This window comes from Melopsittacus undulatus, chromosome 4 (assembly GCF_012275295.1).
Source record: "Melopsittacus undulatus isolate bMelUnd1 chromosome 4, bMelUnd1.mat.Z, whole genome shotgun sequence".
NCBI lineage: Eukaryota > Metazoa > Chordata > Aves > Psittaciformes > Psittaculidae > Melopsittacus > Melopsittacus undulatus.
Window position 1 is genome coordinate 10,900,264 of NC_047530.1, and position 23,513 is coordinate 10,923,776.

General features: G+C 42.9%; 2 protein-coding genes across 3 annotated transcripts in view; both read left to right on the forward strand.

Annotated features, from left to right (window-relative positions):
* The window catches only part of LOC115945898 (TOG array regulator of axonemal microtubules protein 1-like), a 38,733-nt gene extending 28,181 nt beyond the window's left edge, over nucleotides 1–10,552 (forward strand). The window contains exons 13-20 of one of the 2 annotated variants that reach the window (XM_034061769.1): nucleotides 178–413; nucleotides 3,356–3,514; nucleotides 4,538–4,664; nucleotides 4,937–5,037; nucleotides 5,760–5,949; nucleotides 6,869–7,088; nucleotides 7,852–7,938; nucleotides 9,676–10,552. In XM_034061769.1, coding sequence (XP_033917660.1) covers nucleotides 178–413; nucleotides 3,356–3,514; nucleotides 4,538–4,664; nucleotides 4,937–5,037; nucleotides 5,760–5,949; nucleotides 6,869–7,088; nucleotides 7,852–7,938; nucleotides 9,676–9,929 — 1,374 coding nt within the window. In that variant the 3' untranslated portion in view covers nucleotides 9,930–10,552. The remainder of the gene's footprint in view (nucleotides 1–177; nucleotides 414–3,355; nucleotides 3,515–4,537; nucleotides 4,665–4,936; nucleotides 5,038–5,759; nucleotides 5,950–6,868; nucleotides 7,089–7,851; nucleotides 7,939–9,675) is intronic. The other variant, XM_034061770.1, reaches the window with a different exon arrangement.
* A 3,885-nt stretch (nucleotides 10,553–14,437) lies between these two features.
* LOC117436045 (TOG array regulator of axonemal microtubules protein 1-like) overlaps nucleotides 14,438–23,513 on the forward strand; it is a 54,056-nt gene continuing 44,980 nt past the window's right edge. The window contains exon 1 of the mRNA XM_034061765.1: nucleotides 14,438–16,141. Coding sequence (XP_033917656.1) covers nucleotides 14,696–16,141 — 1,446 coding nt within the window. The 5' untranslated portion in view covers nucleotides 14,438–14,695. The remainder of the gene's footprint in view (nucleotides 16,142–23,513) is intronic.

A 23,513-nucleotide genomic window follows, 5' to 3' on the forward strand; every position in this document is an offset into this window, starting at 1 on the left:
AATAATGTTTTTCATGTGTATGTGTTTTAATTCTCACACATTGTGCATCAAGTTAGACATATATTTCTCAGTTGCTTTAATGTTAAAAATTACAAAGGGAAACATTAAGTTTTATTTATTTTAAAGTATATTTCATAAACATTATTCATTGTTTGTTTGGGTTTTTCCTGTGTGCAGGTCAAGAATTTACGCTCAGGTGTTTCTCGAGCTGCTGTGATCTGTTTAGGGGATTTGTTCACCTACCTGAAAAAGAGCATGGATCAAGAACTAGATTATACAGTCAAAATCCTTTTGCACAAAGCTGGTGAATCCAACACATTTATAAGGGAAGAGGTAGACAAAGCACTGAAGGCTATGGTTAATAATGTGACTCCAGCACGTGCACTTTGTTCTCTTATAGATGGAGGGCAAAGGTAATTCTTATAGACTTTATATAGAAATAACTTGTGAATAGGTTAAGTTTACCTAATAGAGTCTTAAAAGAAAAATGAAAATAGAATAGGCAGAAATTTGAAAATATAGTAAGTCAGCTCTACAAAACTTCTACCCAGGGCAATGTTTGTTGGTGTAGAAGTAAAAAGTAGACCCCCAACCTACTCTTTCTATACATTATGTTAAAAGTTAGCTGTTGATTTTTGGAGCTTGCTACATTTTCTTGTAATTTTGCAACACCTAAGTAATTTTATTTGCCTTTAGTGTACTGCTTAGGAAACTGCTATATTGCTTTGCCTAGTAAAGCTCACATAGCATTCTCTTTCTTCATTTGCTCTGCAGAAAAAATGACTGTCTTTTCAGTTTTCAGCACTAATTTTTATTCAGAAAGACAATTTATAACTTACAATTCTTTAGCTACAGCGGTCTTGGTTGATTTCCTGTTCTCTACCCTTAACTCGTTAGTAGTCTTTTTGTCTGCATTTTAATTTCCTTTACAGTGGTAGTGGCCATTCTTTTCTTCAGTACCTGAAACACAAGCCCCTGTTTCCTGTTGCATGCTTTGATTTTGACCTCTAGCTTGCCTCAGTCTGTAGTAGAAGTGGACTTCCTTTCTTTCACTTTCCCTGTAAAGTATCTTGTTCTTTCTCTTTTATATCCTCATATATCCACTTAATCATGTATTCCAGTATGTTAGATATATATATATATAGCTACTTGTACTTGATCTTTTATCTCTCTGTCATGACTTAGATGACATGTAATAGGCTACAGCTCTCATCCCTTCCATTAAGTATTTCAGATGCCATGTTATGAATCAATCCTTAAGATCTGTAGCTGTGCAGATAATCTAAGACTTAGCCTTGATTCAAAATGTTTTGTTTCCTGTGAAGCTGGTTGTTGTGGGGTATGTTGATTCTGTCTCCTGAAAGCCAGTGGGAACCATACTGCAATTACCTGAACTTCAAACTGAGAGGCAAATAGCAGCCTCAGGACTTAAATTATTTATCAATCATGCCTGCATGTATGGTTGATTTAGATTTTTTGGTGAATTTAAGAGCAGCAGGCAGTTACTGCACACTGCTTTAGTTCAGAAGTCATATAAAGTGGTCTGTTCATGTACTTTCATCTTATCTTCAGAAATCCTTGGACAAGCAGTACTTATGATCATAATAGGCTACATCTGATCTCCCCGTTTTCAGTGGCAGATTCAAATACACTGAACTATCCTTAAGAATTTTCTAGACTTATAAGGGTTTGACCCATCCAATTTGTGAACTCAGATATCTAGGGCATCAAATTTATCTGATCAGTGAGCCCAAATACAGCATTTTAAAGCAGGGATTAAATTCTTCACAGCTAAGAAGACTTCAGGCAAAGCAGTGTCTAAATCATGGAGTACAGTATGTCTTTAATGTGTAACACATCAGTGGATGGCCTAACTAGCACTGTGAGTTACAGTTTTTCTAGTGTTGGCCTCACAATACTCTGGCCGTATGAGCAACAAAGCCCATGCAGCACATTCAGAGCTGTTGCCTCTAGAGGCTGTAACAGTGAATGTGAGAATTACCTTTCAAAGTGGAAATTTGGGAGAAAAATTATGTGTTTTCAGTAGGAGGTGGAAAAGTTCTGTTGGACACAACTGCAATTGCACAAAAGATATTTTCTAAATTGGGCAATTTTTGCTCTAAAGATACAAGACTGTTGCTGTAAAATCACCTCTAGAATGAGGTGCTTGATCCAAGAGCATGATTCAGAGACTGATCTCAAAACGATTGTATTTCAGAAATTTTAAAACCGTGTTTCTTACCTGTATGAACTGAGTTTAATTCTAAGGTCTTACATGGATGCCAAAAGATTTCAAACTATTCTGCGTGAGCAGCAGGCATTCATGGGGTACGGGGGCTTGTTTGCTTCTGCGGAGTGAGGGCTTTCCACCTCGTGGTTCTTGTTTTCCATTTGGTGCATGCAGCAGGAGTTAAGTCTGTTACTGTTTCCCTTCTCCTGAGGCATGTGGCTGCTATATAGACATAACTGCAAGTACTAAGCATGAGCCAAAACTAGTCTTAAGCTAGTCTTAATCTTGGTAGCACAGCAGGAGCTTAGAGGATGGCTGCGTTAGCAGGGAGCTCATCATGGGAGCTGCTACACTACCAGAGAGATTTTGCAGCGTGGGGTGTCTTCTGAACTGCCACAATTTGCAGTTGGAATAGACTCAGTTAGTTGTCTTTGTGCAAACCGAAGCTGCTTTGTGCAGTATAATCTAGTGATAGTTTTATATCCAGTAAGGCCATGGTAATTTGTGGAGCCAGAGAAAATGAAATCTTGGTGAAATGGGAACACAGTTATTCAGGAAGAGTGCTGGACTTCCATGTCACACTGAAAAGCTGGGAGCAACTGATGTGGCTTTGAAGTCAATTCTATGCCTTAGCTCTCCTTCAAACCTGTATCTCCCGATGCAGCATACAAATGTCTTGTTGACTGTGCAATGAAACTGACCTCAAAGTAGAGTTTGTAATCCAAAGATAAAAATAAAATTGGAGAAGTTTGAATTTGCAGAATTGTGTACCCTGAAATGTGGGATCAGTAGGTATAGAAGAACTTATATAAAAGGTTAGTTTGCTACACAAATTTGAGACTTAATTCCAGCTCTTCTCTCATTTTCATCAGCATAGGTGTTTGAGATTTTAAGTGAATGAAATGAAATTTAATCAAATGGATTACGCTTTTTAATAAAGTTGCCTGTGCTCCATGTCTCTATATGACCAGAATAAGGATCTGCATTTCACCAGTATAGTACTTGCAGATTATGCTAAAGATGGAAAAAGAAAAGAAAACTTGTATAATCTATTTGGTAGAACACATTAATATTGATGTTTAACTCCTATGAGGAGTTTTTACTAAGCAGCTGTGTTTTCTTTAGCCACCTGAATTCAGCTGTGAGAAGCTGCACAGCTCGGCACCTCTCAGACACTGTAGAACATATGGGCCTGGACCGGATTCTGTCTAAAATCAAAGTTGTCGCTGATAGGCTTTTCCCTGCAATAGTCAAGTTTACACAGGATAGTTCACAACAAACAAGGTTAGTAAGCTTAATAGTTAAGATAAGCACATTCCAGGTGGCTGAATCATAGAGTCACACAGCATCATGGAATGGTTTGGGTTGGAAGGGACCTTAAAGATAATGTAGTTCCACCTCCCTGCCATGGGCAGGGACACTTTCCACTAGACCAAGTTGCTCCAAGCCCCGTCCAACCTGGCCTTGAACACTGCCGGGGATGGGGCACCCACAGCTTCTCTGAGCAACCTGTGCCAGTGCCTCACCATCCTTACAGTGAAGAACTTCTTCCTAACATCTAATCTAAACCCACACTCTTTCATTTTAAAGCCATTCTCCCTTGTCGTACCCTTACATGCCCATGTCAAAAGCCCCTCTTCAGCTTTCTCACCAATCACTTTAGGTACTAGAAGCTGCTGTAAGGTCTCCTCAGAGCTTTCTCCAGGCTGAACAACTCCAACTCTCTCAGCCTGTCTCCATAAGAGAGGTGCTTCAGCCCTCAGAGCATGTTCCTTGGCCTCTTCTGGTCTCGCTCTGACAGGCCCATGCCCTCCTTATGTTGGGAGGCCTAGTGCTGGATGCAGTGCTGCAAGTGGTGTCTCACCAGAGTGGAGTAGAGGGGATGAATCCCTTCTCACGGCCTGCTGGCCATGTTGCTGGTGATGCACCCAGCATATGGTTGGCTTTCTGGGCTGCAAGCACACATGGTACAGGGACTCAAAGAACACACTCTGTTGGACACAGATGAGATGCAGGACACAGGGATTGCTGGCACTGCGATCCATGCTGTCTGACTGATAAGGCTTGACCATCCTATTTAAAGACATCTGAAATGGAAGATTGTTCTCATTAATTTGCTTAGTTGCTGATTAAATAGCGATTCTTGAGCACAGTTTTTTTGTGGGAGAATGAAATGTGTGTCTATATCTATAGGTAGAAATCTATCTGTACTTTAGTATTTTGGAAATACACATCTATAATTATCAACAGTGATACAAAGCAAAACTGTGTTTACAGCTGTAGATGTTGTGGTCTGTTGCTCTTCAGGTATTATGGTCAAAAGATGCTCTTCAGTATGATGACTCATCCTGATTTTGACAAAACAATTGAGAAGTATGTGTTGACCAAGGATTTGCCTTATATTAGGAAATGTGTTACCCAACTACGTGAAAAGGTATGTGGAAAAGCTCTTGTTTAACAGCTGAGAAATGTAAATGAGTACTAGTGGTAGTTCGGGGTAGATAATGAACCTACAGTGAAGGAGGGCAGAGCATTCAGAGCAAGCCAGGTAATCAAGTAACTGCAGCATGGCAAGGTGCTGCTTTTTAGCTGCCCTCTGCATGATTTTACTGCTTGCAGATACACTGAACAAGATGTATTTTGCTGCTTTTTGTAGCTTTTTTTTTTTTCTCTAGCTGTGTTAATTAACAATTTACCTCTGTACAGGGTTTGGGTGGGCTGCCATTAGATACACCCTCAGCAAAAGGAGGACATTCCCATACTCGTAGCGTTGGACATTTGAGAGATACTATCAACATCACTGACAGGTAATCATCTTCGCTGTTTTACCTTGCTAGTAACTTACACTCTAGGATAGTAGCCTCACTGCAAGCAGAGAGCACAGAAGCATTCACAACAGGGTTGTGAAAAGTAAACATACCTTCAGGAAATGGAAAAACTTGACATGTCCCAGGTACGCTCTTTTAAATGGGGTAATTGGTAACATTAAAATAGCTTTTTGCACTTTGAAGTTAATTTGCCTATTGACTGCCTATGCACACAGTGGACAAACCATTTGGTTTTCATAGTAGGTCCATGTTATCATCAGTTAAAGATACTGCTGTTCAGAATCTATAGAAAAAGATATGTCTAATGGTAACCACAATGCAGATTATCTCTGCACTTTCCTGGACAGCAAGTATTTAGATCCTAACTGGGGATGCTGAAGGTTTTAGATGATACTGTGTTGCTTTTTAGTTGTCTAAATGCAGGGAACAAAACATTAAAATTGTTAAACAGAAAATGAAACAGTCTAGTAATAGACACAATATTCAAAAACATAAATAAGAACCTTACTTATCGTATATTCAGAAAACACAGCAATAGATTTAAAGGCATAAACCCATAAAAATATGCTCTTCTAACAAGCCCTAACTCCTGAATCTCATAGAGGATTAACTTTTTACTGAAAACACTGAGATTTTTGAGGTTAAAACTCCTATTTCAGCGTGCTTATGTGTTCACTAAGTAACTTCTTCCTTTCCAACAGAGAGACTACAGAAGCCTATGAAGTCAAAAGAAAAACAGCTCCCCGTAATTTACTAGAAAATGAAGAATATGTTAAAGACATTACAGGTTTATTGACCGCAAAGGACTTCCGTGATCGAATACGTGGCATTAAGCAGTTGTTACTTGATGCAGAGCATAACCAAGGCTTTGTTGTTGCAAACATCGTGAAGGTAACTGTATGAAAATATTTTATTTCAAGGGTCTTTAAAGATGTTTTCTGATAAAAATCTTTGCACACTCATTCAATAAGAATGTCTGATTAACAGGAAAACAGTGAGGAATAGGTGAGATGTGCTCCAGGATGAGCTGTGCAAGCTACAAAGGTAGTAAAGGAAGTAAATAGGACAAAGAAGTTGGAAGTTTTCACTTAGAGATAGCACTCTTTATTCCTGGAATACTGCAGGCAAGTTTTCATGCCATGGCTGAGAAAATATCAAAATACTGGAACAGCTTACAGAAAGAGCAGCAAGGATTAATCAAGATCTGAAAAACTGAAACACAGCTGCAAATTCTGCCTGCTTGCTTTGCCCAGGAGAATGTGAGGAAAGGTCTTTGTTATGATAAAGCTTACAGGAAATATCCTTTGTAATAGGAAAGGAGGTTCTGTAGGGGAAAAATAGTATGGTGAGGTCCAAGAGTTGTAAACTAGAGATAGATACAATGAAAGGAAAACCAGGATTGTCTTCTAACAGTACAGCATCTTTGCTGTGGAACTTCACAGTATCGTAAATAGGAATGGTTTTGAAATCTTTAAAACATACTTTCGACTAAATACAGCTGTGTCTTGCTAAAAATACTTGCTTTCAGAAAATGTTAGTCATACTGAAAGTTACAGATGGCTAGTTTGCCTTCTTTACATTGTACAGGAATGATGCAAATTCAGATAAGGTGAGGCACAGTTGAATAATACACAGTATAAAGATATCAAATGTTGCTTTACTTGCTCAAAAAATATCTCAGGTATTTGCATATCAGAGCTATCTTTTGCTAAGATGGACAATCAAAGTATAACAATAAAGCAGGAGATGCAGTATCTACCTCAAACATGAATTGTTAATTCTGATGAATACCGTTTGGGTCCTTTTTCAGATTTTTGATGCTTTCAACTGTCGCTTAAATGACTTAAATGGCAAAGTAAATCGGATTGCTTTGGAGACGATGCACCAGATAATTCCGTTGCTGAAAGACAATTTATCACCTGTGATCAACATGTTAATTCCCGCCGTGGTTGACAACAACCTGAATTCCAGAAACCCAGGGATTTATGCAGCTGCCAAAAATGTTATTCAGGCTCTGTGTCAACACCTAGGTCAGTAATTTACTCTCTCTTAATTTTAAAGAGTTTTAATTGTATTAAATTCTAAATTTAAAGAATTGTTCTTTCCAAGTTTCCATCCAATCATTACACTGTGTAATGAATCACTGGCTTTATTCTCGCACTTTCTACACCATACAGGTCATCTCAGTATTTTGCTGATCCAATACAGAAACACAGCTTGCTGTTTTTTTCTTTTTCCATAGCAGATGGTTTTGGCTGTGAGGGTGACAGAGCACTGGCACAGGTTGCCCAGAGTGGCTGTGGAGTCTCCATCCTTGGAGATGTTCAAAAGCTGCCTGGACACAGTCCTGGGCAACCAGCTGCAGAGGTTTCGCTTGAGCAGGTGGTTGGATCAGATGATCTCCAGAGGTCCTTCACCCGCTTCAACCATGTCTTGTGATTCTGTGTTTCATTATCCAGAACATTGTCACACTGCTTAATCTCCCAAGAGGTCAAGGAACTAGATTCTTGCTGATTTGTGTATGCCATGACCATTTTCCTTCCTCAACTGTTTCAGCTTTGGAGCAGAATCTCAGTGTTTTCAGTAAAAGAATATGCTATGCTCTACCAGATTCTAGGAGTTAGGACTTGTTAAAAGATTGGTTTTATGCTTTTATGCCTTTAAATCTATCACTGTGGTTTTTGAAGTTGATATAATTAAGGTTGTTATTTACGTTTTTGAATATTGTGTTTATGACTAGACTGTTTCACTTTCTGTTTAACACTTGTAACATGTTTTGTTCTCTGCATTTAGACAACTACTTGCTCCTTCAGCCATTTTGCACAAAAGCCCAGTTTCTAAATGGAAAAGCCAAACAAGACATAACAGAAAAGCTTGCTGGTAAAGTGATGTTTTACTTTGGATGTTTATTTGTGTACTATTCTTATTAGGCAAATTCATTGTGGGATGGTGATGGTTATATGTCTTCCCTTCTGTCACAGTAGATTGTGGGCATTAATGATGTAGTGGTTGTCAAATTTCCCCCCATTCCAGTGCAAACTGGAGTTATTGCTGATCAAACCATAGCTTATTATTATGGAGTCAGATGGAAGATGTGTAAATACCTGGAAGATATTTATAAATACCTTAAGCTTATAATTTAGTATGGAATCAGAGAGAAGAATGAGGTTTGTTTTGTAATGTGTTTCACCATGTCAGTATCAGAGTGGGATGTTCTGTATAAAGACTTGGGTAACCAGACGCTGCCCTCTGCCTGGTCAGCAAGCACCTCTTCCTGTGTAGGGCAGGAGGCATGGAGCTGACTGAGGAGCAGTACTCACATCCACTTAAGCTTACTAGGAATCATAGAATCACACTGGGTTGAAAGGGACCTTAAAGATCACCTAGTTCCCACATAACCCATGGGCAGGGACACCTTCCACTAGACCAGGTTGCTCAAAGCCCTGTCCAGTCTGGCCTTGAAGAATGAGCATCTGCTTTTTCTGGGGTTTCCCAGCACAGAAAATACACTGTTATCTAAGGCTGGCTCCTACTAACTCCTGAATTTCTTCTATACCTTTTTTGCTTTTCACAATTGCTCTTGTTCTCCTTTTAAGGCTTTTAGTAATACGTACTGGCTTTGAGCCATAAAGGACACAAGCTGAGCTGCAGTCACCACAAAGATGGCAGACTTCAGAATAGTCATGTTCCTAAAGCTTAAGAACAAGTTTACTCAAAAATTGAAGGCAAATTTGGATTAAAACTTATATACACATTTTAATATTGGGGATTATTACTAGCAGAAGTGCTGAATTTCCTTTTGCTGTTTTAAGTGAACAAGAGATATCTTTATGGGAAATAGGCTTGAATCAAATGGTATATTTGGCTTAGTTTCAGAGTAGTTCTGGATGTAGTAGCTGTGAAATTGAACAAAAGATAATGGACAGTCTGTTCTTGAAATATTCCTAAATTTCTGCTTTCTATATGTGAAGTCAGCTTTTAAACAGCTCATCTCTTGCTGGTATTTTTGGGAGTAGTTTGTACTGTATATCAGAGGAGTCCTTTCTAGCAAAAAGACAAACAATTGCAAACGAAACACTTAATTCCTGATGCAATTGTCTAAGTAGGAAATGCTTCAGCTTGCAGGTATTTATAGTATAAGGCTACTTTGTTTCTTAAACTCAAAAACCTACTATTTCGTAGACAGAGGGGAAATCATAAAATATGAGATGTTACACAGCGCTCTGTGAGAAATACAGGTCCCTATGATAATCCTAACCTAAAAAAACCCAACCAACCAAACAAAATAACCACACCGTAAAACCAAAAAAGAACCAAACCTGAAAAAAGTTATTGTTTCAGTTTTAAGAATGGAAAACTGTAATTATCAAGTACAACAATTACAACTGTGTGAACTCCTGAGAGAGGCTAAAAGGGGTGTTTGTAGGCAAAGCTGGTATTTTTTATCAGAGTGCTGATGGTGTTGCAACAGAGAAGGTCTTGCGTAGTGAGCATTCCTTCATTAGTGCTTGCAAAGATGATTTGACATAAAGTGATTTTAAACACTTCTCAGATCAGGGCATCACATCTTTAAAGAGTCTTCAAACACCCACTGATGACCTGCTGTCTTTCTTGCAGATATTGTGAGGGAGTTATACCCACGGAAGCCTAAGAGTGTGGAGCAGAAAGTTCTAGTTGTCCTTTGGCACCTTCTGGGAAACATGACGAACAGTGGCTCTTTGCCTGGGACTGGAGGGAACATTCGGGCAGCCACAGCAAAACTGTCAAAAGCACTTTTTGCACAGATGGGACCACGTCTCTTAACTTGTGCTGCAGCTCAGTCACCACACATTAAGAAGACTTTAGAAGAACTTTTGGAGGCAGAAAGCTAAAGTAATGATTCCTGTGCGTGCATGAAGCTCCATCAGCTGCTAGGACAGATGGACTGCTGTTTATATGGAAACACTCCACACCATCTCCTGTTCTTTTATTGTGCTGGTGTCTCTAGTGGAGAAAGGTCGTCACTGGAAGAGCATGGAAGGTGCTGGGATAGGGAAGTCACCCCTGCTCTCCTGCATGTTTCTCTAGAGGCCACAGCACAGCACCCTAGGTCTAGTAATAGATGGTTAATGAATAAATACATCTGACATGTTTTGACTTGGTTTTAGCACCGAGCTTTACATTGGTAAGTGGAAGAAAATCCTGGAGACAGTTAAATAGCACAGCAGGGTTTGGTGTGGCAGTTATGAAGAACGTGTATTTTTATAACTCCCCTCTGCAGTTGTGCGGTATTCACGTTCTGTGCCTGCTGGTACGGTACTGTAACGTTGCTTGCTGGCTGTGCATGCTCATCGGTACGGAACACACGGCTCCACCAGCTCGCAAGGAAGCACGGGCTCGCTGTGAGGAAAAAGAGCCTTTTCCCTTTCCTTTCCCCCGGAAGCACTGGTAAAGCGGAGGCCTCGGTATCCGCCCCGTCCCCCACCTCCGTTACTGTCGCGTTTTACACGGGAACCTGATGCAAATAAAGGAATTTATTTCTGTAGCGCTCCGAGGCCGCCGCTGTGCCGGGGGGGGGGGGGGGGGAACGCGGGACCGGGAGAACGGGGATCGGCGCCATTTGGGGAGCGGGAGGGGGAGCGTGGGCGCATGCGCGGAGCAGGCGCAGTGCGCTCTTCCTGAGGCCCAGCGGCGGCAAGCGTGCGGCGGCCTAGCGGTTACTGGTTTTGTGGCAGTGTCGTGGTTTAGATCAAGTCCACACACAGCTCGTTCATTCACTCTCCCCCCTCGCTCCCCCAACTCCCAGAGAGTTAGTAAGGAGATTCCAAAGAATGTAGCCCCCACGGATTGAGATAAGAACAGTTTAATAGCTAAGGCACAGCACAAATCAATACTGCCCTTACTACTACAAATAATGATGATAAAGCCAATAACAAGTGAAGAGAATACAACATCTCACCAGCCACCGACCCATAACTCACTCCACCCTGCCCGACCGAGCACCGACTGATACCTCCTCCATCCCCCCAGAGCTCCAGCCCTTCCGGGTCTCTCCCGGTTATATCCTGGGTATGACGTGCTATGGTATGGAATACCTCTGTGGCTAGCCTGGGTCAGGTGTCCTGTCTCTCCTTCCTCCCGGCCTCCCCTCCTCCCTGGCAGAGCATGAGGCTCAGAAAAGGCCTTGGATAAACCAAACATTTGAGCAGTAACTCAAAACATACTTGCTATCAGCAACCGTTCTCAGCCCGAAAGTCAAAACACAGCACTGCACCAGTTACCAAGAAGGAGAAAAATGACTGCTACTGCTCAAACCAGGACAGGCAGGAACCGGGAATGGGGATCCAGGAATTTGCGATGGGGCACCTGCTGGGAGTGCCAGGCTTGCAACAGGGAAGGGAAGGGGTAGGCCGGGCCCCCACATTCGGCTTGGATGGGTCATGCTTTGGCACAACCCGACGGGAGGCTGAGTCGGGCATCGGGGGCCTGGGCTGGGCCGAAGCCGCTAGTGGGTGGGCGGGCGGGAGGTGCGTGCCTGGAGCAGGGCTGTGCCGAGCGTGCGGCACCCGCTGCCACCTCAGCCGCTGCCGGCTCAGCCGTTGCCCAGGCCAGCGGCTCCCGAGCACTCGGAGTAAACCTGCCCGAAGCTAGCGCTTAACGGAACGAATGTTGTGGTTGAGGAATCCTGTGTAATTTTTATGTGTCGTAACAACCACGAGATCTCTGGACAAACATTAGACCAGCCCAAAGCCTTTATGTGCTTCACGGTTTGTTACACTGTCATTGAATTTCTTTATTCTTTACCTTCTTTTTATTTATTTTTTTTCTGCTTTCCGTGTGAGGTTGGTGAGACACTGGCACAGGCTGCCCAGAGAAGCTGTGGGTGCCTCATCCCTGGCAGTGTTCAAGGCCAGGTTGAACGGGGCCTGGAACAACCTGCTCTAGTGGAACATGTCCCTGCCTCTGGCATAGGGTTGAAACTGCATGAGCTCTAAGGTCCCTTCCAACCCAAACCGTTCTATGATTCTATGACTATGATTTTGGCCATCGAAGCGTTAGTGGCTGTGCAGAATGGTCCGGGCCAGCAGTGCCGGTGCAGCCCAGCCTCTGCAGGTTCCAGGTGACTCCTTATCAGTGCTGTGACACTGGTCTGGGCAGAGGGGTGAGCTGAGCCCGGAACCTCCTTGTGGTTGCCAGTTTGTGAGCTTTCCGGGATGTTTTTCTGTTAATTCATAGTTATAAATGCCAGTATTGCAAAGAATAAACGCTTGATTGAAACAGGCTAAATAATCTATATTGGCATAAATGATTTAAAATTAGGGTATGTGGTTATCTGTTATACTTATTTAGTTATTTAGCCTGAGTGATGTAAAAACTCCTGGAATTGAGTTACTCTGCTTCGTGGTTGTCTGTGTTTGACGTGTGTTGGCTTTGTGCCTGCTGCCTTTACAGCTCCCTGGAACAGGGGCATCTGTCTAGTTCCAGGAACCAGTTGCTCACGGCAGCTGTAACCCTTAGTGAGTTTGGGGGATGTCTTGGTTTCCGAGGATGGTTTAGAGCACCTAGAGTTGGAAGCAAACTGCTAAGCAGACTTTAACATTTTATTTGAAGCCTCATGTGCAGAGGTAGTTTAGTACCATCCTCCCTCTTTCTTTTATTCTCCCCCTAATGTGAAGACAGCGTGGATTTGGGGGTTAGGTTTTTAACCTGGAATACATCTGCATTGGCTAGAGGGAGAAAACGTCTGTCAAATACCAGAATAATTTTAGGTTGTGCATTGTTGCATATTTAAAAACAATTGCGTTTTCCTCAAAAATTTAGAGCTGTAAACATCCTTTAAAGTATAATCTTTTCAGGAGTTGGGGCTGCTGTTTGTATGGCACATACCTCTGACACCCTGATTTTATCATCTTTACAGATAAGCTCTGAATGGTAGTGGCTGCTTTCAATGATGCAGATGCAGCAATCTGCAGTTACCACATAAAGTTGCGAACTTATGAACTGTTTCTGTTAAAGGAAAGAAATTATGTGTTTAGGATTGACAGATGCTATATACCATGAGAACAGAAATAATTACTTTTAAAAAACAATTACTAGAAAACTTCCCGAGTGGACCATGTGGACTTTTTTTAACAGTACACCAAGGTAACTCGGTTTGGTGAACTCGGGACGCATGAACTCTTTATCTCATGCACTGAAGCTGCTAAAGATACGGTAAAGAGATTTTTCCTTCCTGTCAAGAATTTTGCTCTTGTTATGTTATTGATAACCTGTCATTGTACTTGCTGAAGTGAAAGCAAACGTTTTGTTCTCTTTTCAGGCTTTCAGTGGGAAGGATCTGTGGCAATGCAGAGTGGGGTGAGGACTTTTTTAAATGTCAAACTTATCTGCTTCTGCTCTGAGAACTGAAGGAAAATAGGAGTGGGAGTCGCTCCAGTGCATTTGAGGCTGGTAGTCTCACGCTGTTCTTCATCCAAAATAGACTCACAGCTTAAAGCTACCGTCTTCTCTGTGGGTGCTGCATTACCTTTAAGCCATAGGTCATTATGGTCTGGCTCAAATGTGAAGAAGGTCCAGTGGAGTGCCTTGTGGCTGAGCTTTGGGCAGTGAGGCTGGACTGGTGTTTGTGGAGGAGGGGAGGGCTGGGCAGCAGCGTTTGGCAGGAAGATCCAAATGAAGAGTGGGAGGAAGATGGAGTCTGTCCTGAGGGACAGGAGGAAGCATCTGATGAGTCTTGCGTGGGGGTGAGTGACTAGTGTCAGGGGCTAGCCTGAACGGTGTGTGTGGCCCTCTGCTGGTATCTAAACATCTTACGTATGGACTGAGGACAAGAATTCTTTTCCTTGCAGAGTTACCACGTAATCTGGTTCAGTTTGGCTTTGAGGGAACAGTTAAACATACATTTCTTTTGCAAAGAAGTGATTCATTTGTATTAAGTAGGGTAATTAAATAAATGTGAATGTACTTCTTTATATGGAATAAACTGTTCATCTTACATAGGAAAGCTGTGTCAGTATTTGGAGAGAGGCAGGGTGATGTGGTGATTAGTAAGTGGCCTTCATACGTGCATGTATAAAGCACTCGTCTTGACTGAGTGCTGCCTTATGCATCTGGGGTGATGCAGCTTAAGGGCAAGAAGATGATTGTCATTGAAAAGGTAAGCCTGTCCTGAAAGGAGAAGGAAGTTTGTGTGGTTTTCTATTTTAACGTTGCAGTCTTAAACCTGAAATCAGTTAGGTTTTCCAAAATCAGCAATCATAATGTGCAGCTCCTGTGTGTAATTAATTGTTTGATCACTTTACATGCAGGCCCCTGTCTGCCAGTCCGCGGCGTGGAAGTTCTACGCACCCACGACGTCACAGGCACGGGCGGTGTCACTTCTCACGTCGCAGAGGTGGGGGGAACGGTGGCCCTGCTTCAGTAGCGCCAGCGGCGCAGCCTGTCACCGACCGACGGCTCCACTCCACGGCTCTCGACTTCTGCAGCGGCGCACACGTTTTCCGCAGCGCCGGCGACGGGGTGGGGGTGAGGCTGTGGTGAGGAGTGTGCCAGCCCTCCGCCGAAATTTCCCCCGCGCGGGCGCGGTGCGGGCCGTCTCTTAGCGACGGCAGCGCTGTAGCGTGCGGGGTTGCCGGGATGGCTTAGTGCTGTGCCGCGCATGGTCGCGGCCGTTATGCTGCCGCCGTGCACCCGCGATATGGAGGTGCCCCCAGACCCTGGGATCCCGCCAAGACTCGGCCGCGAGCGCACCGTGAGGGCGGGTGAGGGGAGTGCTGCTGCCGCCGCCGCCGCCGCCGTGGAGCTGCCGTGGGGGCTGCGGCCGGTGCTGTGTCGAAAAGCCCTACGCGAGCGGCGCCGCGGGAGCGACTGCTTCCCTACTGACTGCCGCGATGCCGGTGAGCTGTACCGCAGCCTGGCCCCTCAGCTGGATGGCCCCGTGTCCCGCGGGAGGCGGGAGGAAGAGCCTGGAGCTGAGCCTTTGCCACCCACCGGCAGTCAGCAGCCGGTTGATGAGGGCACGGCGCCGCTGCCCTCCTCTCAGCCCGGCGGCACCGGCCTCAAGTTCGGGCTGCTGGCGCCGGAACTGCACGCTCGCCTGCTGGATCAGGACTACAGGAACCGCACACAAGCGGTGGAGGAGCTGAAGAGGGTGGTTGAAGATGCCAGCCAGGTCGCGGTGACCTCCGTGCCTGCCCCCAGCATCCTGGGGTTCATCGGCCTTCTCTGCACTCTCCTCAGTGACTTCAACTTCAAGGTGGTGCTGGGAGCATTGGAGGTGATCTGTCTGCTGGCTCTGCGCCTGGACAACCGGGTCAAGGACTTCCTGACGCCTCTGTTCTCTGCTGTTACTAAAGTCCTGGGGGACAGCAAGCTGGCCGTTCGGCAGGGTTACAGGCGCCTACTCCGGTGGCTCATGAAGGCAGTGGGTCCTCAGCAGGTGCTGGACTTGCTGCTGCAGCAGGAGTACCGGCAGCACAAGAACTCCAAAGTCCGTGAGGAGGTGATCAACATGTGCATTGTGGCCCTCCTCACGTACCCGAGTGAAGAGCTGGATCTGGGCAAGCTGGCGTTTGAGCTTGCTCCAGCACTGGTGGACAACAAGCACAGGGTCCGGCATGCTGCCATGGAAGCTTTTGCTGTGCTGGCGTCTGCCATGGGCCCAGGCAAAACCACCCTTCTCTTCAAGGCGGTGGATGCTGTGGAACTGAAAGACAATGGGGATGGTTTGATGCATGCAGTGCAAGCTAGGCTGGCCAGGAAGATTTTGCCAAAGCTTACTGACCAAGGGTTTGTAGAGTATGCTGTGCCCTTGCCATCATCTTGTCATAACAGGGAGTCCTGTTTACCCCCAGGAGCAGATACAGACTGGCTCTTGATGTGTGACAGGACTCGGAGCGCACACAGCTACCGCGGGTATGAGGTGAAGGTTGATGCTCTGCAGAATTCCAGTTCTCACAGTGCGGGTGCCAATCAAGTAGCACGTTCAAGAAAAGTCTTGAGTACATATAAAATTGAAAACAAACTGCCTTGGGAAAACAAGCATGCTGAAGACAAGGAAGTTGGTTCAGGAGTCAAGATGCCTGTAGCAAAGGGTGTGGAGCAGGTATGTACCTATACCTCACTGGACTTGTGTGTCCTAAGACGTGTTTCAAAAGGAAATACGAAAATTGCCAAAAGTTAATTAACTGACAGGTATGGCTCTAATATTTTATGTGCGAATATCTTTATACATACATCAGTCTGGGAAGGTTTGAGAACTCCTTATGTTGTATTTAAAACTAGTACAAATCAGATAACTTATCACGTAGAAAAAAAAAAGTCTTTTTCTGAAATTAACTGGACTTCCTGAGGCACTCCTTGCATCTAACTATAGTGACTTGTTGCTGACAATGGCCAGTTAAAACCCAGGGAGTGAGTATAGGAGCGGGGAAGCTATTTTAGATCTTCTGTCTGTATATTTGCATTTGAAGGTTCCTGACTGCAAAACCTTTCCTAAATGCAAAAGCTGTTGGGAGGAAAACTGACAATTCAACTTCGGCTTTGAAGGCGGAGCTCTGGAGCCTGGTGGGGCCAGTGCTTCCTGGCAGCATCCAGACCCGAAACAAAACCAGAGAGCCTGTTGTTTCTCAGTCTGATTTAACTAGGAAGAATGTAGGTCAGGCTGAAATAGCAGTTCTTGTTGAGCTGAGCTTTGATTTTTTTATCACTGACCATAGCAGCAGCTGTGAAGGGGAGGAACCTTTTTACTCTGGCTTTCTGTTCTGTGACATCTGTTTTGGATACCATACGTGCGTTGTAACGTCTGGTAGCGCGTCTGTGTGTGGCGGGTTTTCTGTTGTGTCGTTTGTTGGTTTTTGTTTCTGTTTTTGATTTTGTTTTTTTAATTGGACAGGTTTCCTTTATCATAACTTGATCTCCAGTGAGTGAGTTTAAGTGAGTAGATCTTTTTATAAGATTGAAAGCTGTGCAGAACGGAATTCCTCACTACCACGTTTACATATTTGGAACTTCATTCTTAGTTGCTTAGTAACTCGTTTCTGTGTTGGTTGAGGTCTCAAACAGTGCTACTTTGTGAAGGCTAGCTGTTAATAAACTTTCTTAATATAAAGAAATGTGAGTTAACACTATTGTAGTGTAAAAACCTTGAAGTTCATGTATGCACACATACTCTTGTCCTCCTTTGGTGTATATATTGCCTTTATTCAAACTGCGAAAGTCATCTGTATCTCCTTCAGTTGAAGAATCAGGCAATTAAGTTCTCTGGGGCCATCTACAATGCAAATAGGGTCTGGAGAACAAGTTAGCTAGAAAACATCTCTAGAGTGAGAAGGTTTTTCTTTTTGAAACAGCTTTTCAGTATTAACTAATGCAACTTGTAGAAATAATAGTTATTAATATGTATTTATCCCTGTAAATTGTAGGGAGTGCTGGAAGTTTCCAACCTTGAAAACAGGGAGAGAAAGCAATTAATTTATGGTTTCTATTTTGCTTTGTATGTAAAGTGCATTTAGAAACGATATGAACTTAGATTTGACATGGGGAAGTGACTACATACTCATGGCTTCAAGTCAGTGATGATGAGGTACTCTGTTTACTAGGGAACACCCTTGGTACTAATATGATAAAAGATTTTTTTATTATATCATAGAATCACAGGATGGTTTGGGTTGGAAAGGACTTTACAGCACATCCAGTTCCAACCCCCTTGCTATGGACAGGGACATCTTCCACTAGACAAGGTTGCTCCAAGACCTCTCCAACTGGCCTTGGAACACTACCAGGGATGGGACAGCCACAGCTTCTCTGGTTTTGAGACTTTGAGTCCTAGGGGCTAGTTCCACATTTCCTGTAAAGGAAATTTAAACAACGTGGTGGTTTAAGTACTGAAATGTTTGCGGATTGCTGCAGGTTGACAGCTTTGTTGCCCTGTCCTCGCATCCTGATCATTTTTCTTACCTTATTCTTACATCTGTCTGAACAGATTATACAACTCTCCAGGGCAAGGGACATATTTTTATTTGGCTTTGTGATTTTTGCTAGTGTTTGCTGGCTTCTTGACGGTGCTTGTTTTGTTACATCTGTGCCATGAAACTGCTTTTATCGTGTGGCATGTCTGTATCTGCAATGCCAGTAAGTGAACTGTGTTTTCACTTAAGACACGCTAGGACAATTCGTACAGTGTTTTCTGTACTTGAAGATATTCCTTCTTAACTGGAAGAAGTTGCTGTAAGCTCTAGAAATAAAGCTCTTTTCCTTGGGGCATTTAGCAGTTAAAACAGGGGGAGGGAAAGTAAGTTAGCCCTGTATCTCTTGAGAACTATTTTGAGAAAGGTAAATCATGCATAAAATTTGAGTGTTCAACTTGTTCCTGTAAATGTAAACAATTAATAATTATTTCAGGCATTCCTTTGAAATTAATTTGCTTAAAAATTAACTTTTGGAGCCATTCTGTGTCTGAAAGGATGCATGAAATTAGCTTAATGTTTAAAGTTTTTTTTCTACTAGTATTTTTAGGGTCCCATTCCACAGTGATTGTCCAAGGCCATGTCTAGCCTTCCCTGATCAGATATGTTGTGAAGTAGAACATGTGTAAGTTAATGTGTACTAAAAATATACTGTAGTTAAAGCACATAATTGTGTCCAGTTCTGGGCCCCTCAGTTCAAGAAGGACAGGGAATTGCTTGAAAGAGTCCAGCGCAGAGCCCCAAAGATGATGAAGGGAGTGGAACATCTCCCTTATGAGGAGAGGCTGAGGGAGCTGGGTCTCTTTAGCTTGGAGGAGACTGAGGGGTGACCTCATCAGTGTTTACAGATATGTAAAGGGTGGGAGTCAGGATGATGGAGCTAGGGCTTCTTCAGTGATATCCAGTGGTAGGACAAGGGGCAATGGGTGTAAACTGGAGCATAGGTGGTTCCATGTTAACATCAGGAAGAACTTCTTTACTGTGAGAGTGACAGAGCACTGGAACAGGTTGCCCAGGGGGGTTGTGGAATCTCCTACATTGGAGATATTCAAGGCCCGCCTGGACAAGTTCCTCTGTGATGTACTCTAGGTTACCCTGCTCTTGCAGGCGGATTGGACTAGATGATCTTTTGAGGTCCCTTCCAACCCTTGGGATTCTGTGATTCTGGGAAAGGTTTGTCTAAATGCAGCTTCTGTCAGAGAAGTTAAATGAAATATTTCTCTGTAATCCCTGAAGTCCTTTGAAAGTGATTTTGTTTTGTGCCTATCTGCAAACTGATAGTTCCCAGCTATGATGCAGGATTCAAAAGGGCAATTTGACACTGACAAACACAGCCAAGGGTTGCGAGTCCATCCTGCATGGTAAGTTTCTGCATAGCCCAAAGTCCATTTGTGACTGTGGTGACACATGTGGCTGCCACCTCGAGCAGTGGTGGTATTGATGGTGAACTGGACACCAGAGGTGCCAGCGCAGAGTTCCTCTTTATTTGTTATATCTGCATGAGACTGTAGCTATGTTCAACCTTATAAATAACCTGATGAGAAACTCTGGAGTAGGAGGTGCTTGCTCTGCCACCGCCTCAACTTCCAGGGGCTGCCCTTCTGCGCTCAGAAAGAAGTCTTCTCCCTGCTTGCAATGGGAGAAGAAAACATGACTGACAGGTAAACGCTGTAGGGCCTTTCTCAGGAAACTAGTGCCTCCAGCTGTCTCTTTCAGAGCCAGAGGGCCATCAAAGGCCTGGAGAAGGCTGTTTGGTCACCTGAGGAGCTTCTTTGCCCCGGTACTATGGCTAACTTGGAATAAGTCATGCAGGCCTGGAGGTTTGCTGGAAAGGGAGCCAGCACCAGTGGCATAGCTCAGCAGTGCTCTGCCTTGAGATGCACTTACCAAAATGTGGCACTTGTGGGGTATATAGCATTTAGAACAGTCTTTATTAGATCTGCGGGTCTTATTTCTGACAACTAGTATCCTGTCCCCTGTGAAATATGTACACTGTGGATCCCTGTACCCGCTGTCAAAACTAGTGCATCTTCCCCCTGCACTCTGGAGGGAAGCAAAAGCTTTTGAACATTCTAATGATATTTTAAACTGTTATGAAGCATCCACTAACTATATGCAATTTCCCAAAACTGCCCTACTTGGCAATATGTGTGGGATTCTTCTCCATTTACATACTGATCTGATAACCAGAGAACTTATTAGCTGGACTTTACAAAGACCTTAGTGAGCGTTCAAATGATCTGTGAGATTAGTTTTAGGAAACAAATGCTCTCTCTTTTCCACAGTGATAACAAGAATTAAAGGGACATGGAGGTTGGCCTGTCGGTCTGATAAAGCTTCCTTTCACTGCAAGCTGAAGTGGGATTTGAGCTGTGTTTTTTCTGGAGGCTGGGAGAGTATTTTGGAGATATATGATTCTATATTGGTTCTGTTGCTGCTCTCTCCTTGGTAGTGTGTTTTGATCAGGAGCACCTTTTGTGGTGGCACCAGATGCCTCTGCTCAGCTGTGAAGGGAATGTAAGAACAGAGCGTTTGTCAGTGATGGGTGTCTTACAAGGGCTGTGCTTTGGTAACCAAGTTAGTAGTTCTTTTGGTAACTAGATTCAAATATTTTCTGACATTGGTGGTACTATTGGGATTTAAATGAACCTGAAACCTTTCAAGAAATCCCTTTGCCAGGTTCTGTCATCTACGTCAGTAAAAAAATCTGACAGTTTGGGTTTGCTTTTATTTGCCACCAGCCTGCGTACCTGTGTTTAGTGAATTTATAACCGCTGTAACTAGAATTTGCATACAAGAAAGCAGACAGTTTTTATTCCTGTAGCTGGCATTGGAACAACTGAGCAAAGCTGTTCAATCATGTCAGCATTGTGTAATTTGCTTCTTCTGCAGATCTGGTTTTGTCTGTATGGAGAAATGGGGTGTAAGGAATTTGTACAAGTAACATTTAGTAGTGGAGTGAAAGGTACTTAGGTTGAAAATGGCGTTTTCTAGCCGGCTGATGGCAGAAGCAGAACGCTGAGTTTTCATCTCATCTTTTATCTTGACTTGTATTAACCTGGAACCCGCTGTTCTTTTTTTCTCATTTGTAAAGTAAAACTGGTGTCACTCAGGTGATAGAAAGCCAGCACTGCCTAGTGTTAACTGGTACAGCTGCTGTAATTGAAGCCATTTTTCTTGCTGTATAGCCACCAGAACTTGTTTCTTACTCTTTGCAAAGCTTCATATTCCCTGTGCCAGTCTTACTAAATCATTTCATACCTGCTGGACTCCTTGTGCCATCTTCCACTAAAAATGGGATTCAGACTGATCCATTCTGTATCAAGGTTCCTTAAATTCTCCCTTGCTGCCTTGTACTTTAAGCAGTTGTCTGCAAATACTCTGAGTCTAATCCTTGATGCCTGATTAAAAAGTCTGGTACTGCATTAGTGCTGGCTTTCAGGGAGGAAGATTTTATGTGAAGTTTTAGGCTTTTAAGCATTTTGGTGGATTTGCTTGAAAAGCTTTAGACTTGAGACTTTTGACTTGTTACGGGGATGACTTTAATCCTGTCTGCTGAACTTGGAGCCTGTGAAATGCAGTGTGCAGCAGTAAATTGGGACATGCATTTTTGCAAGCAAAGACAACATTTTTGCCATTTTTGTTAACCACAGAACCCCTCCCAGGAACAGGGAAGCTGTTTCATTCAAGAGACAGTGTCCATGTAGCTGTATACCTTGGCACTCAGCACAGCCATGAGCAGCTATCCCTTTGGGAGTGGTTGGGTTTTTAAAGCACTAAATGGGAATACAGGCACGTTGCTGCTTCACTGATTTATTTACTGCTGATATGTACCATATGCAAGTTTAGGGGTTTTTTGTTTTTACAGGGGGCCAATCTTGGAGGGAGGAGAATTAGAAATATGTAGTTTAAAAGTTTGAATTGTGAAGTTTGTTTTCAAGAGGAGTCTCGTCTGAGCAATGTGGAGTTTTCTCTTGGCTTGTATGTGTATCTTGCTAAGGCATTGTGAATCTTTTCTGCTTGGAAGGGACTTAGAGGTTTTGTTGAAATTCCTAGGTTTATGTCTATATTCCATAACCATAAAGAATTCTATTTTTCAGATACCACGTAACAAAGTAAATGTTACAATGATTTAGATACAGTTAGTGTTTGCTCATAATCATGCTACTCATCTGAGTGTGCTGCTTCAAGTTCTAGTCTGTGCTTTATTTTGTGACGCTTTTCTGAAACACTGTTACAGTATTAAATTAAATCCCATCATGATATTAAATTAGAACATTTAGCTGCTGTTTATTTGACCCTATCATTTAACTTTCAAGACACTGTTAAATGACCATGAGCTTTATCCTGGTGCATGGAACATTTAGCAGACCTCAGGGCTGGCTGGACCCTGTATGTGTGGAGTTTGCCACTGACTGGTTCCTCCTTGTGTTGTCAAACACAAATTGCATTGTGTGGGCAGGGCTGAGAATTGAGAGATAATTGAATTGCAGACTAATGGAGAACTGCACTTTCATACTGCAAGATTTTTTGTGAAGTTCTCAGATTGAGAATCCATCTTTACCGTGAACTCAGATCTTCAGTGAAATGAAAAAAAATACATAGTTTTATAAATGAATGTACTGTGTATGTGCTAGACTACAAATTCTCTACTCACACAACCAGTATATTGAGGAAAGGAGTTTTTCAGACTTCATTCAGGTGATGCTGTTCTTTCCAATACTGCATAAATATTTCCATTTCTGTTCAGTCTTCTCTTTTGGCCTCTGTGTGGAGCCTTGTCTGTAAAAGGGGAGACCAGAGTTAACATAGCCTGGAAATGATTTAAATTACTGATTTTTACTAATTAAATCAGAAAGCAATAAGCCTTTATTTAAAACATTAACTTTTCTTTGCTAAGTGTTTACGTTATTCAGACTTCACCTATAACAGGTTCTCATTATAAGATACTGATATGACTAGATACAGCTTTTAGACTAAATCTGAAGCATGCTGTTTTCATGCCTCAAATAGCTGCTATTTAGATGCTTACGTAGCTAATGTACATAATCCAGAATGTTAATGTTTAATTTTTATAAGTGACGTCTAGTATAGTTCTCTACCAGTTTTTGTTGTTGGGTTTTTTTTCCTCCTCTGTGTGAGTAGTGTCAACCTGTATTACAGTAAGACATAGAAACCAGCTATAAAATGCTTAAAATACAGAAGCTATTGCATAGCTGAGAAAACTTTCATCCAAACGTTTTGCATTTAAAAATCAACTGCCTCTTATTAACAAAAGAAGTCTTGGCAGTTTGCATTGAAGAACCATGGTGCTCAGTGCTAACTTTTATGATTTTAAAAAATTCCAACATGTCTCTTTTGTGTGAGAGATCTGATTTTTTGAACTGCTGACCTGGCCACACTGCAGCAAACCTAATGCTTAGTTTCACAGCAGTGCAAGGCTTCACATCTTATGTCACCAATCTTGCAATAAAGGGTTGGACACGACTGTTTAACGCTGGAAAATAGAAT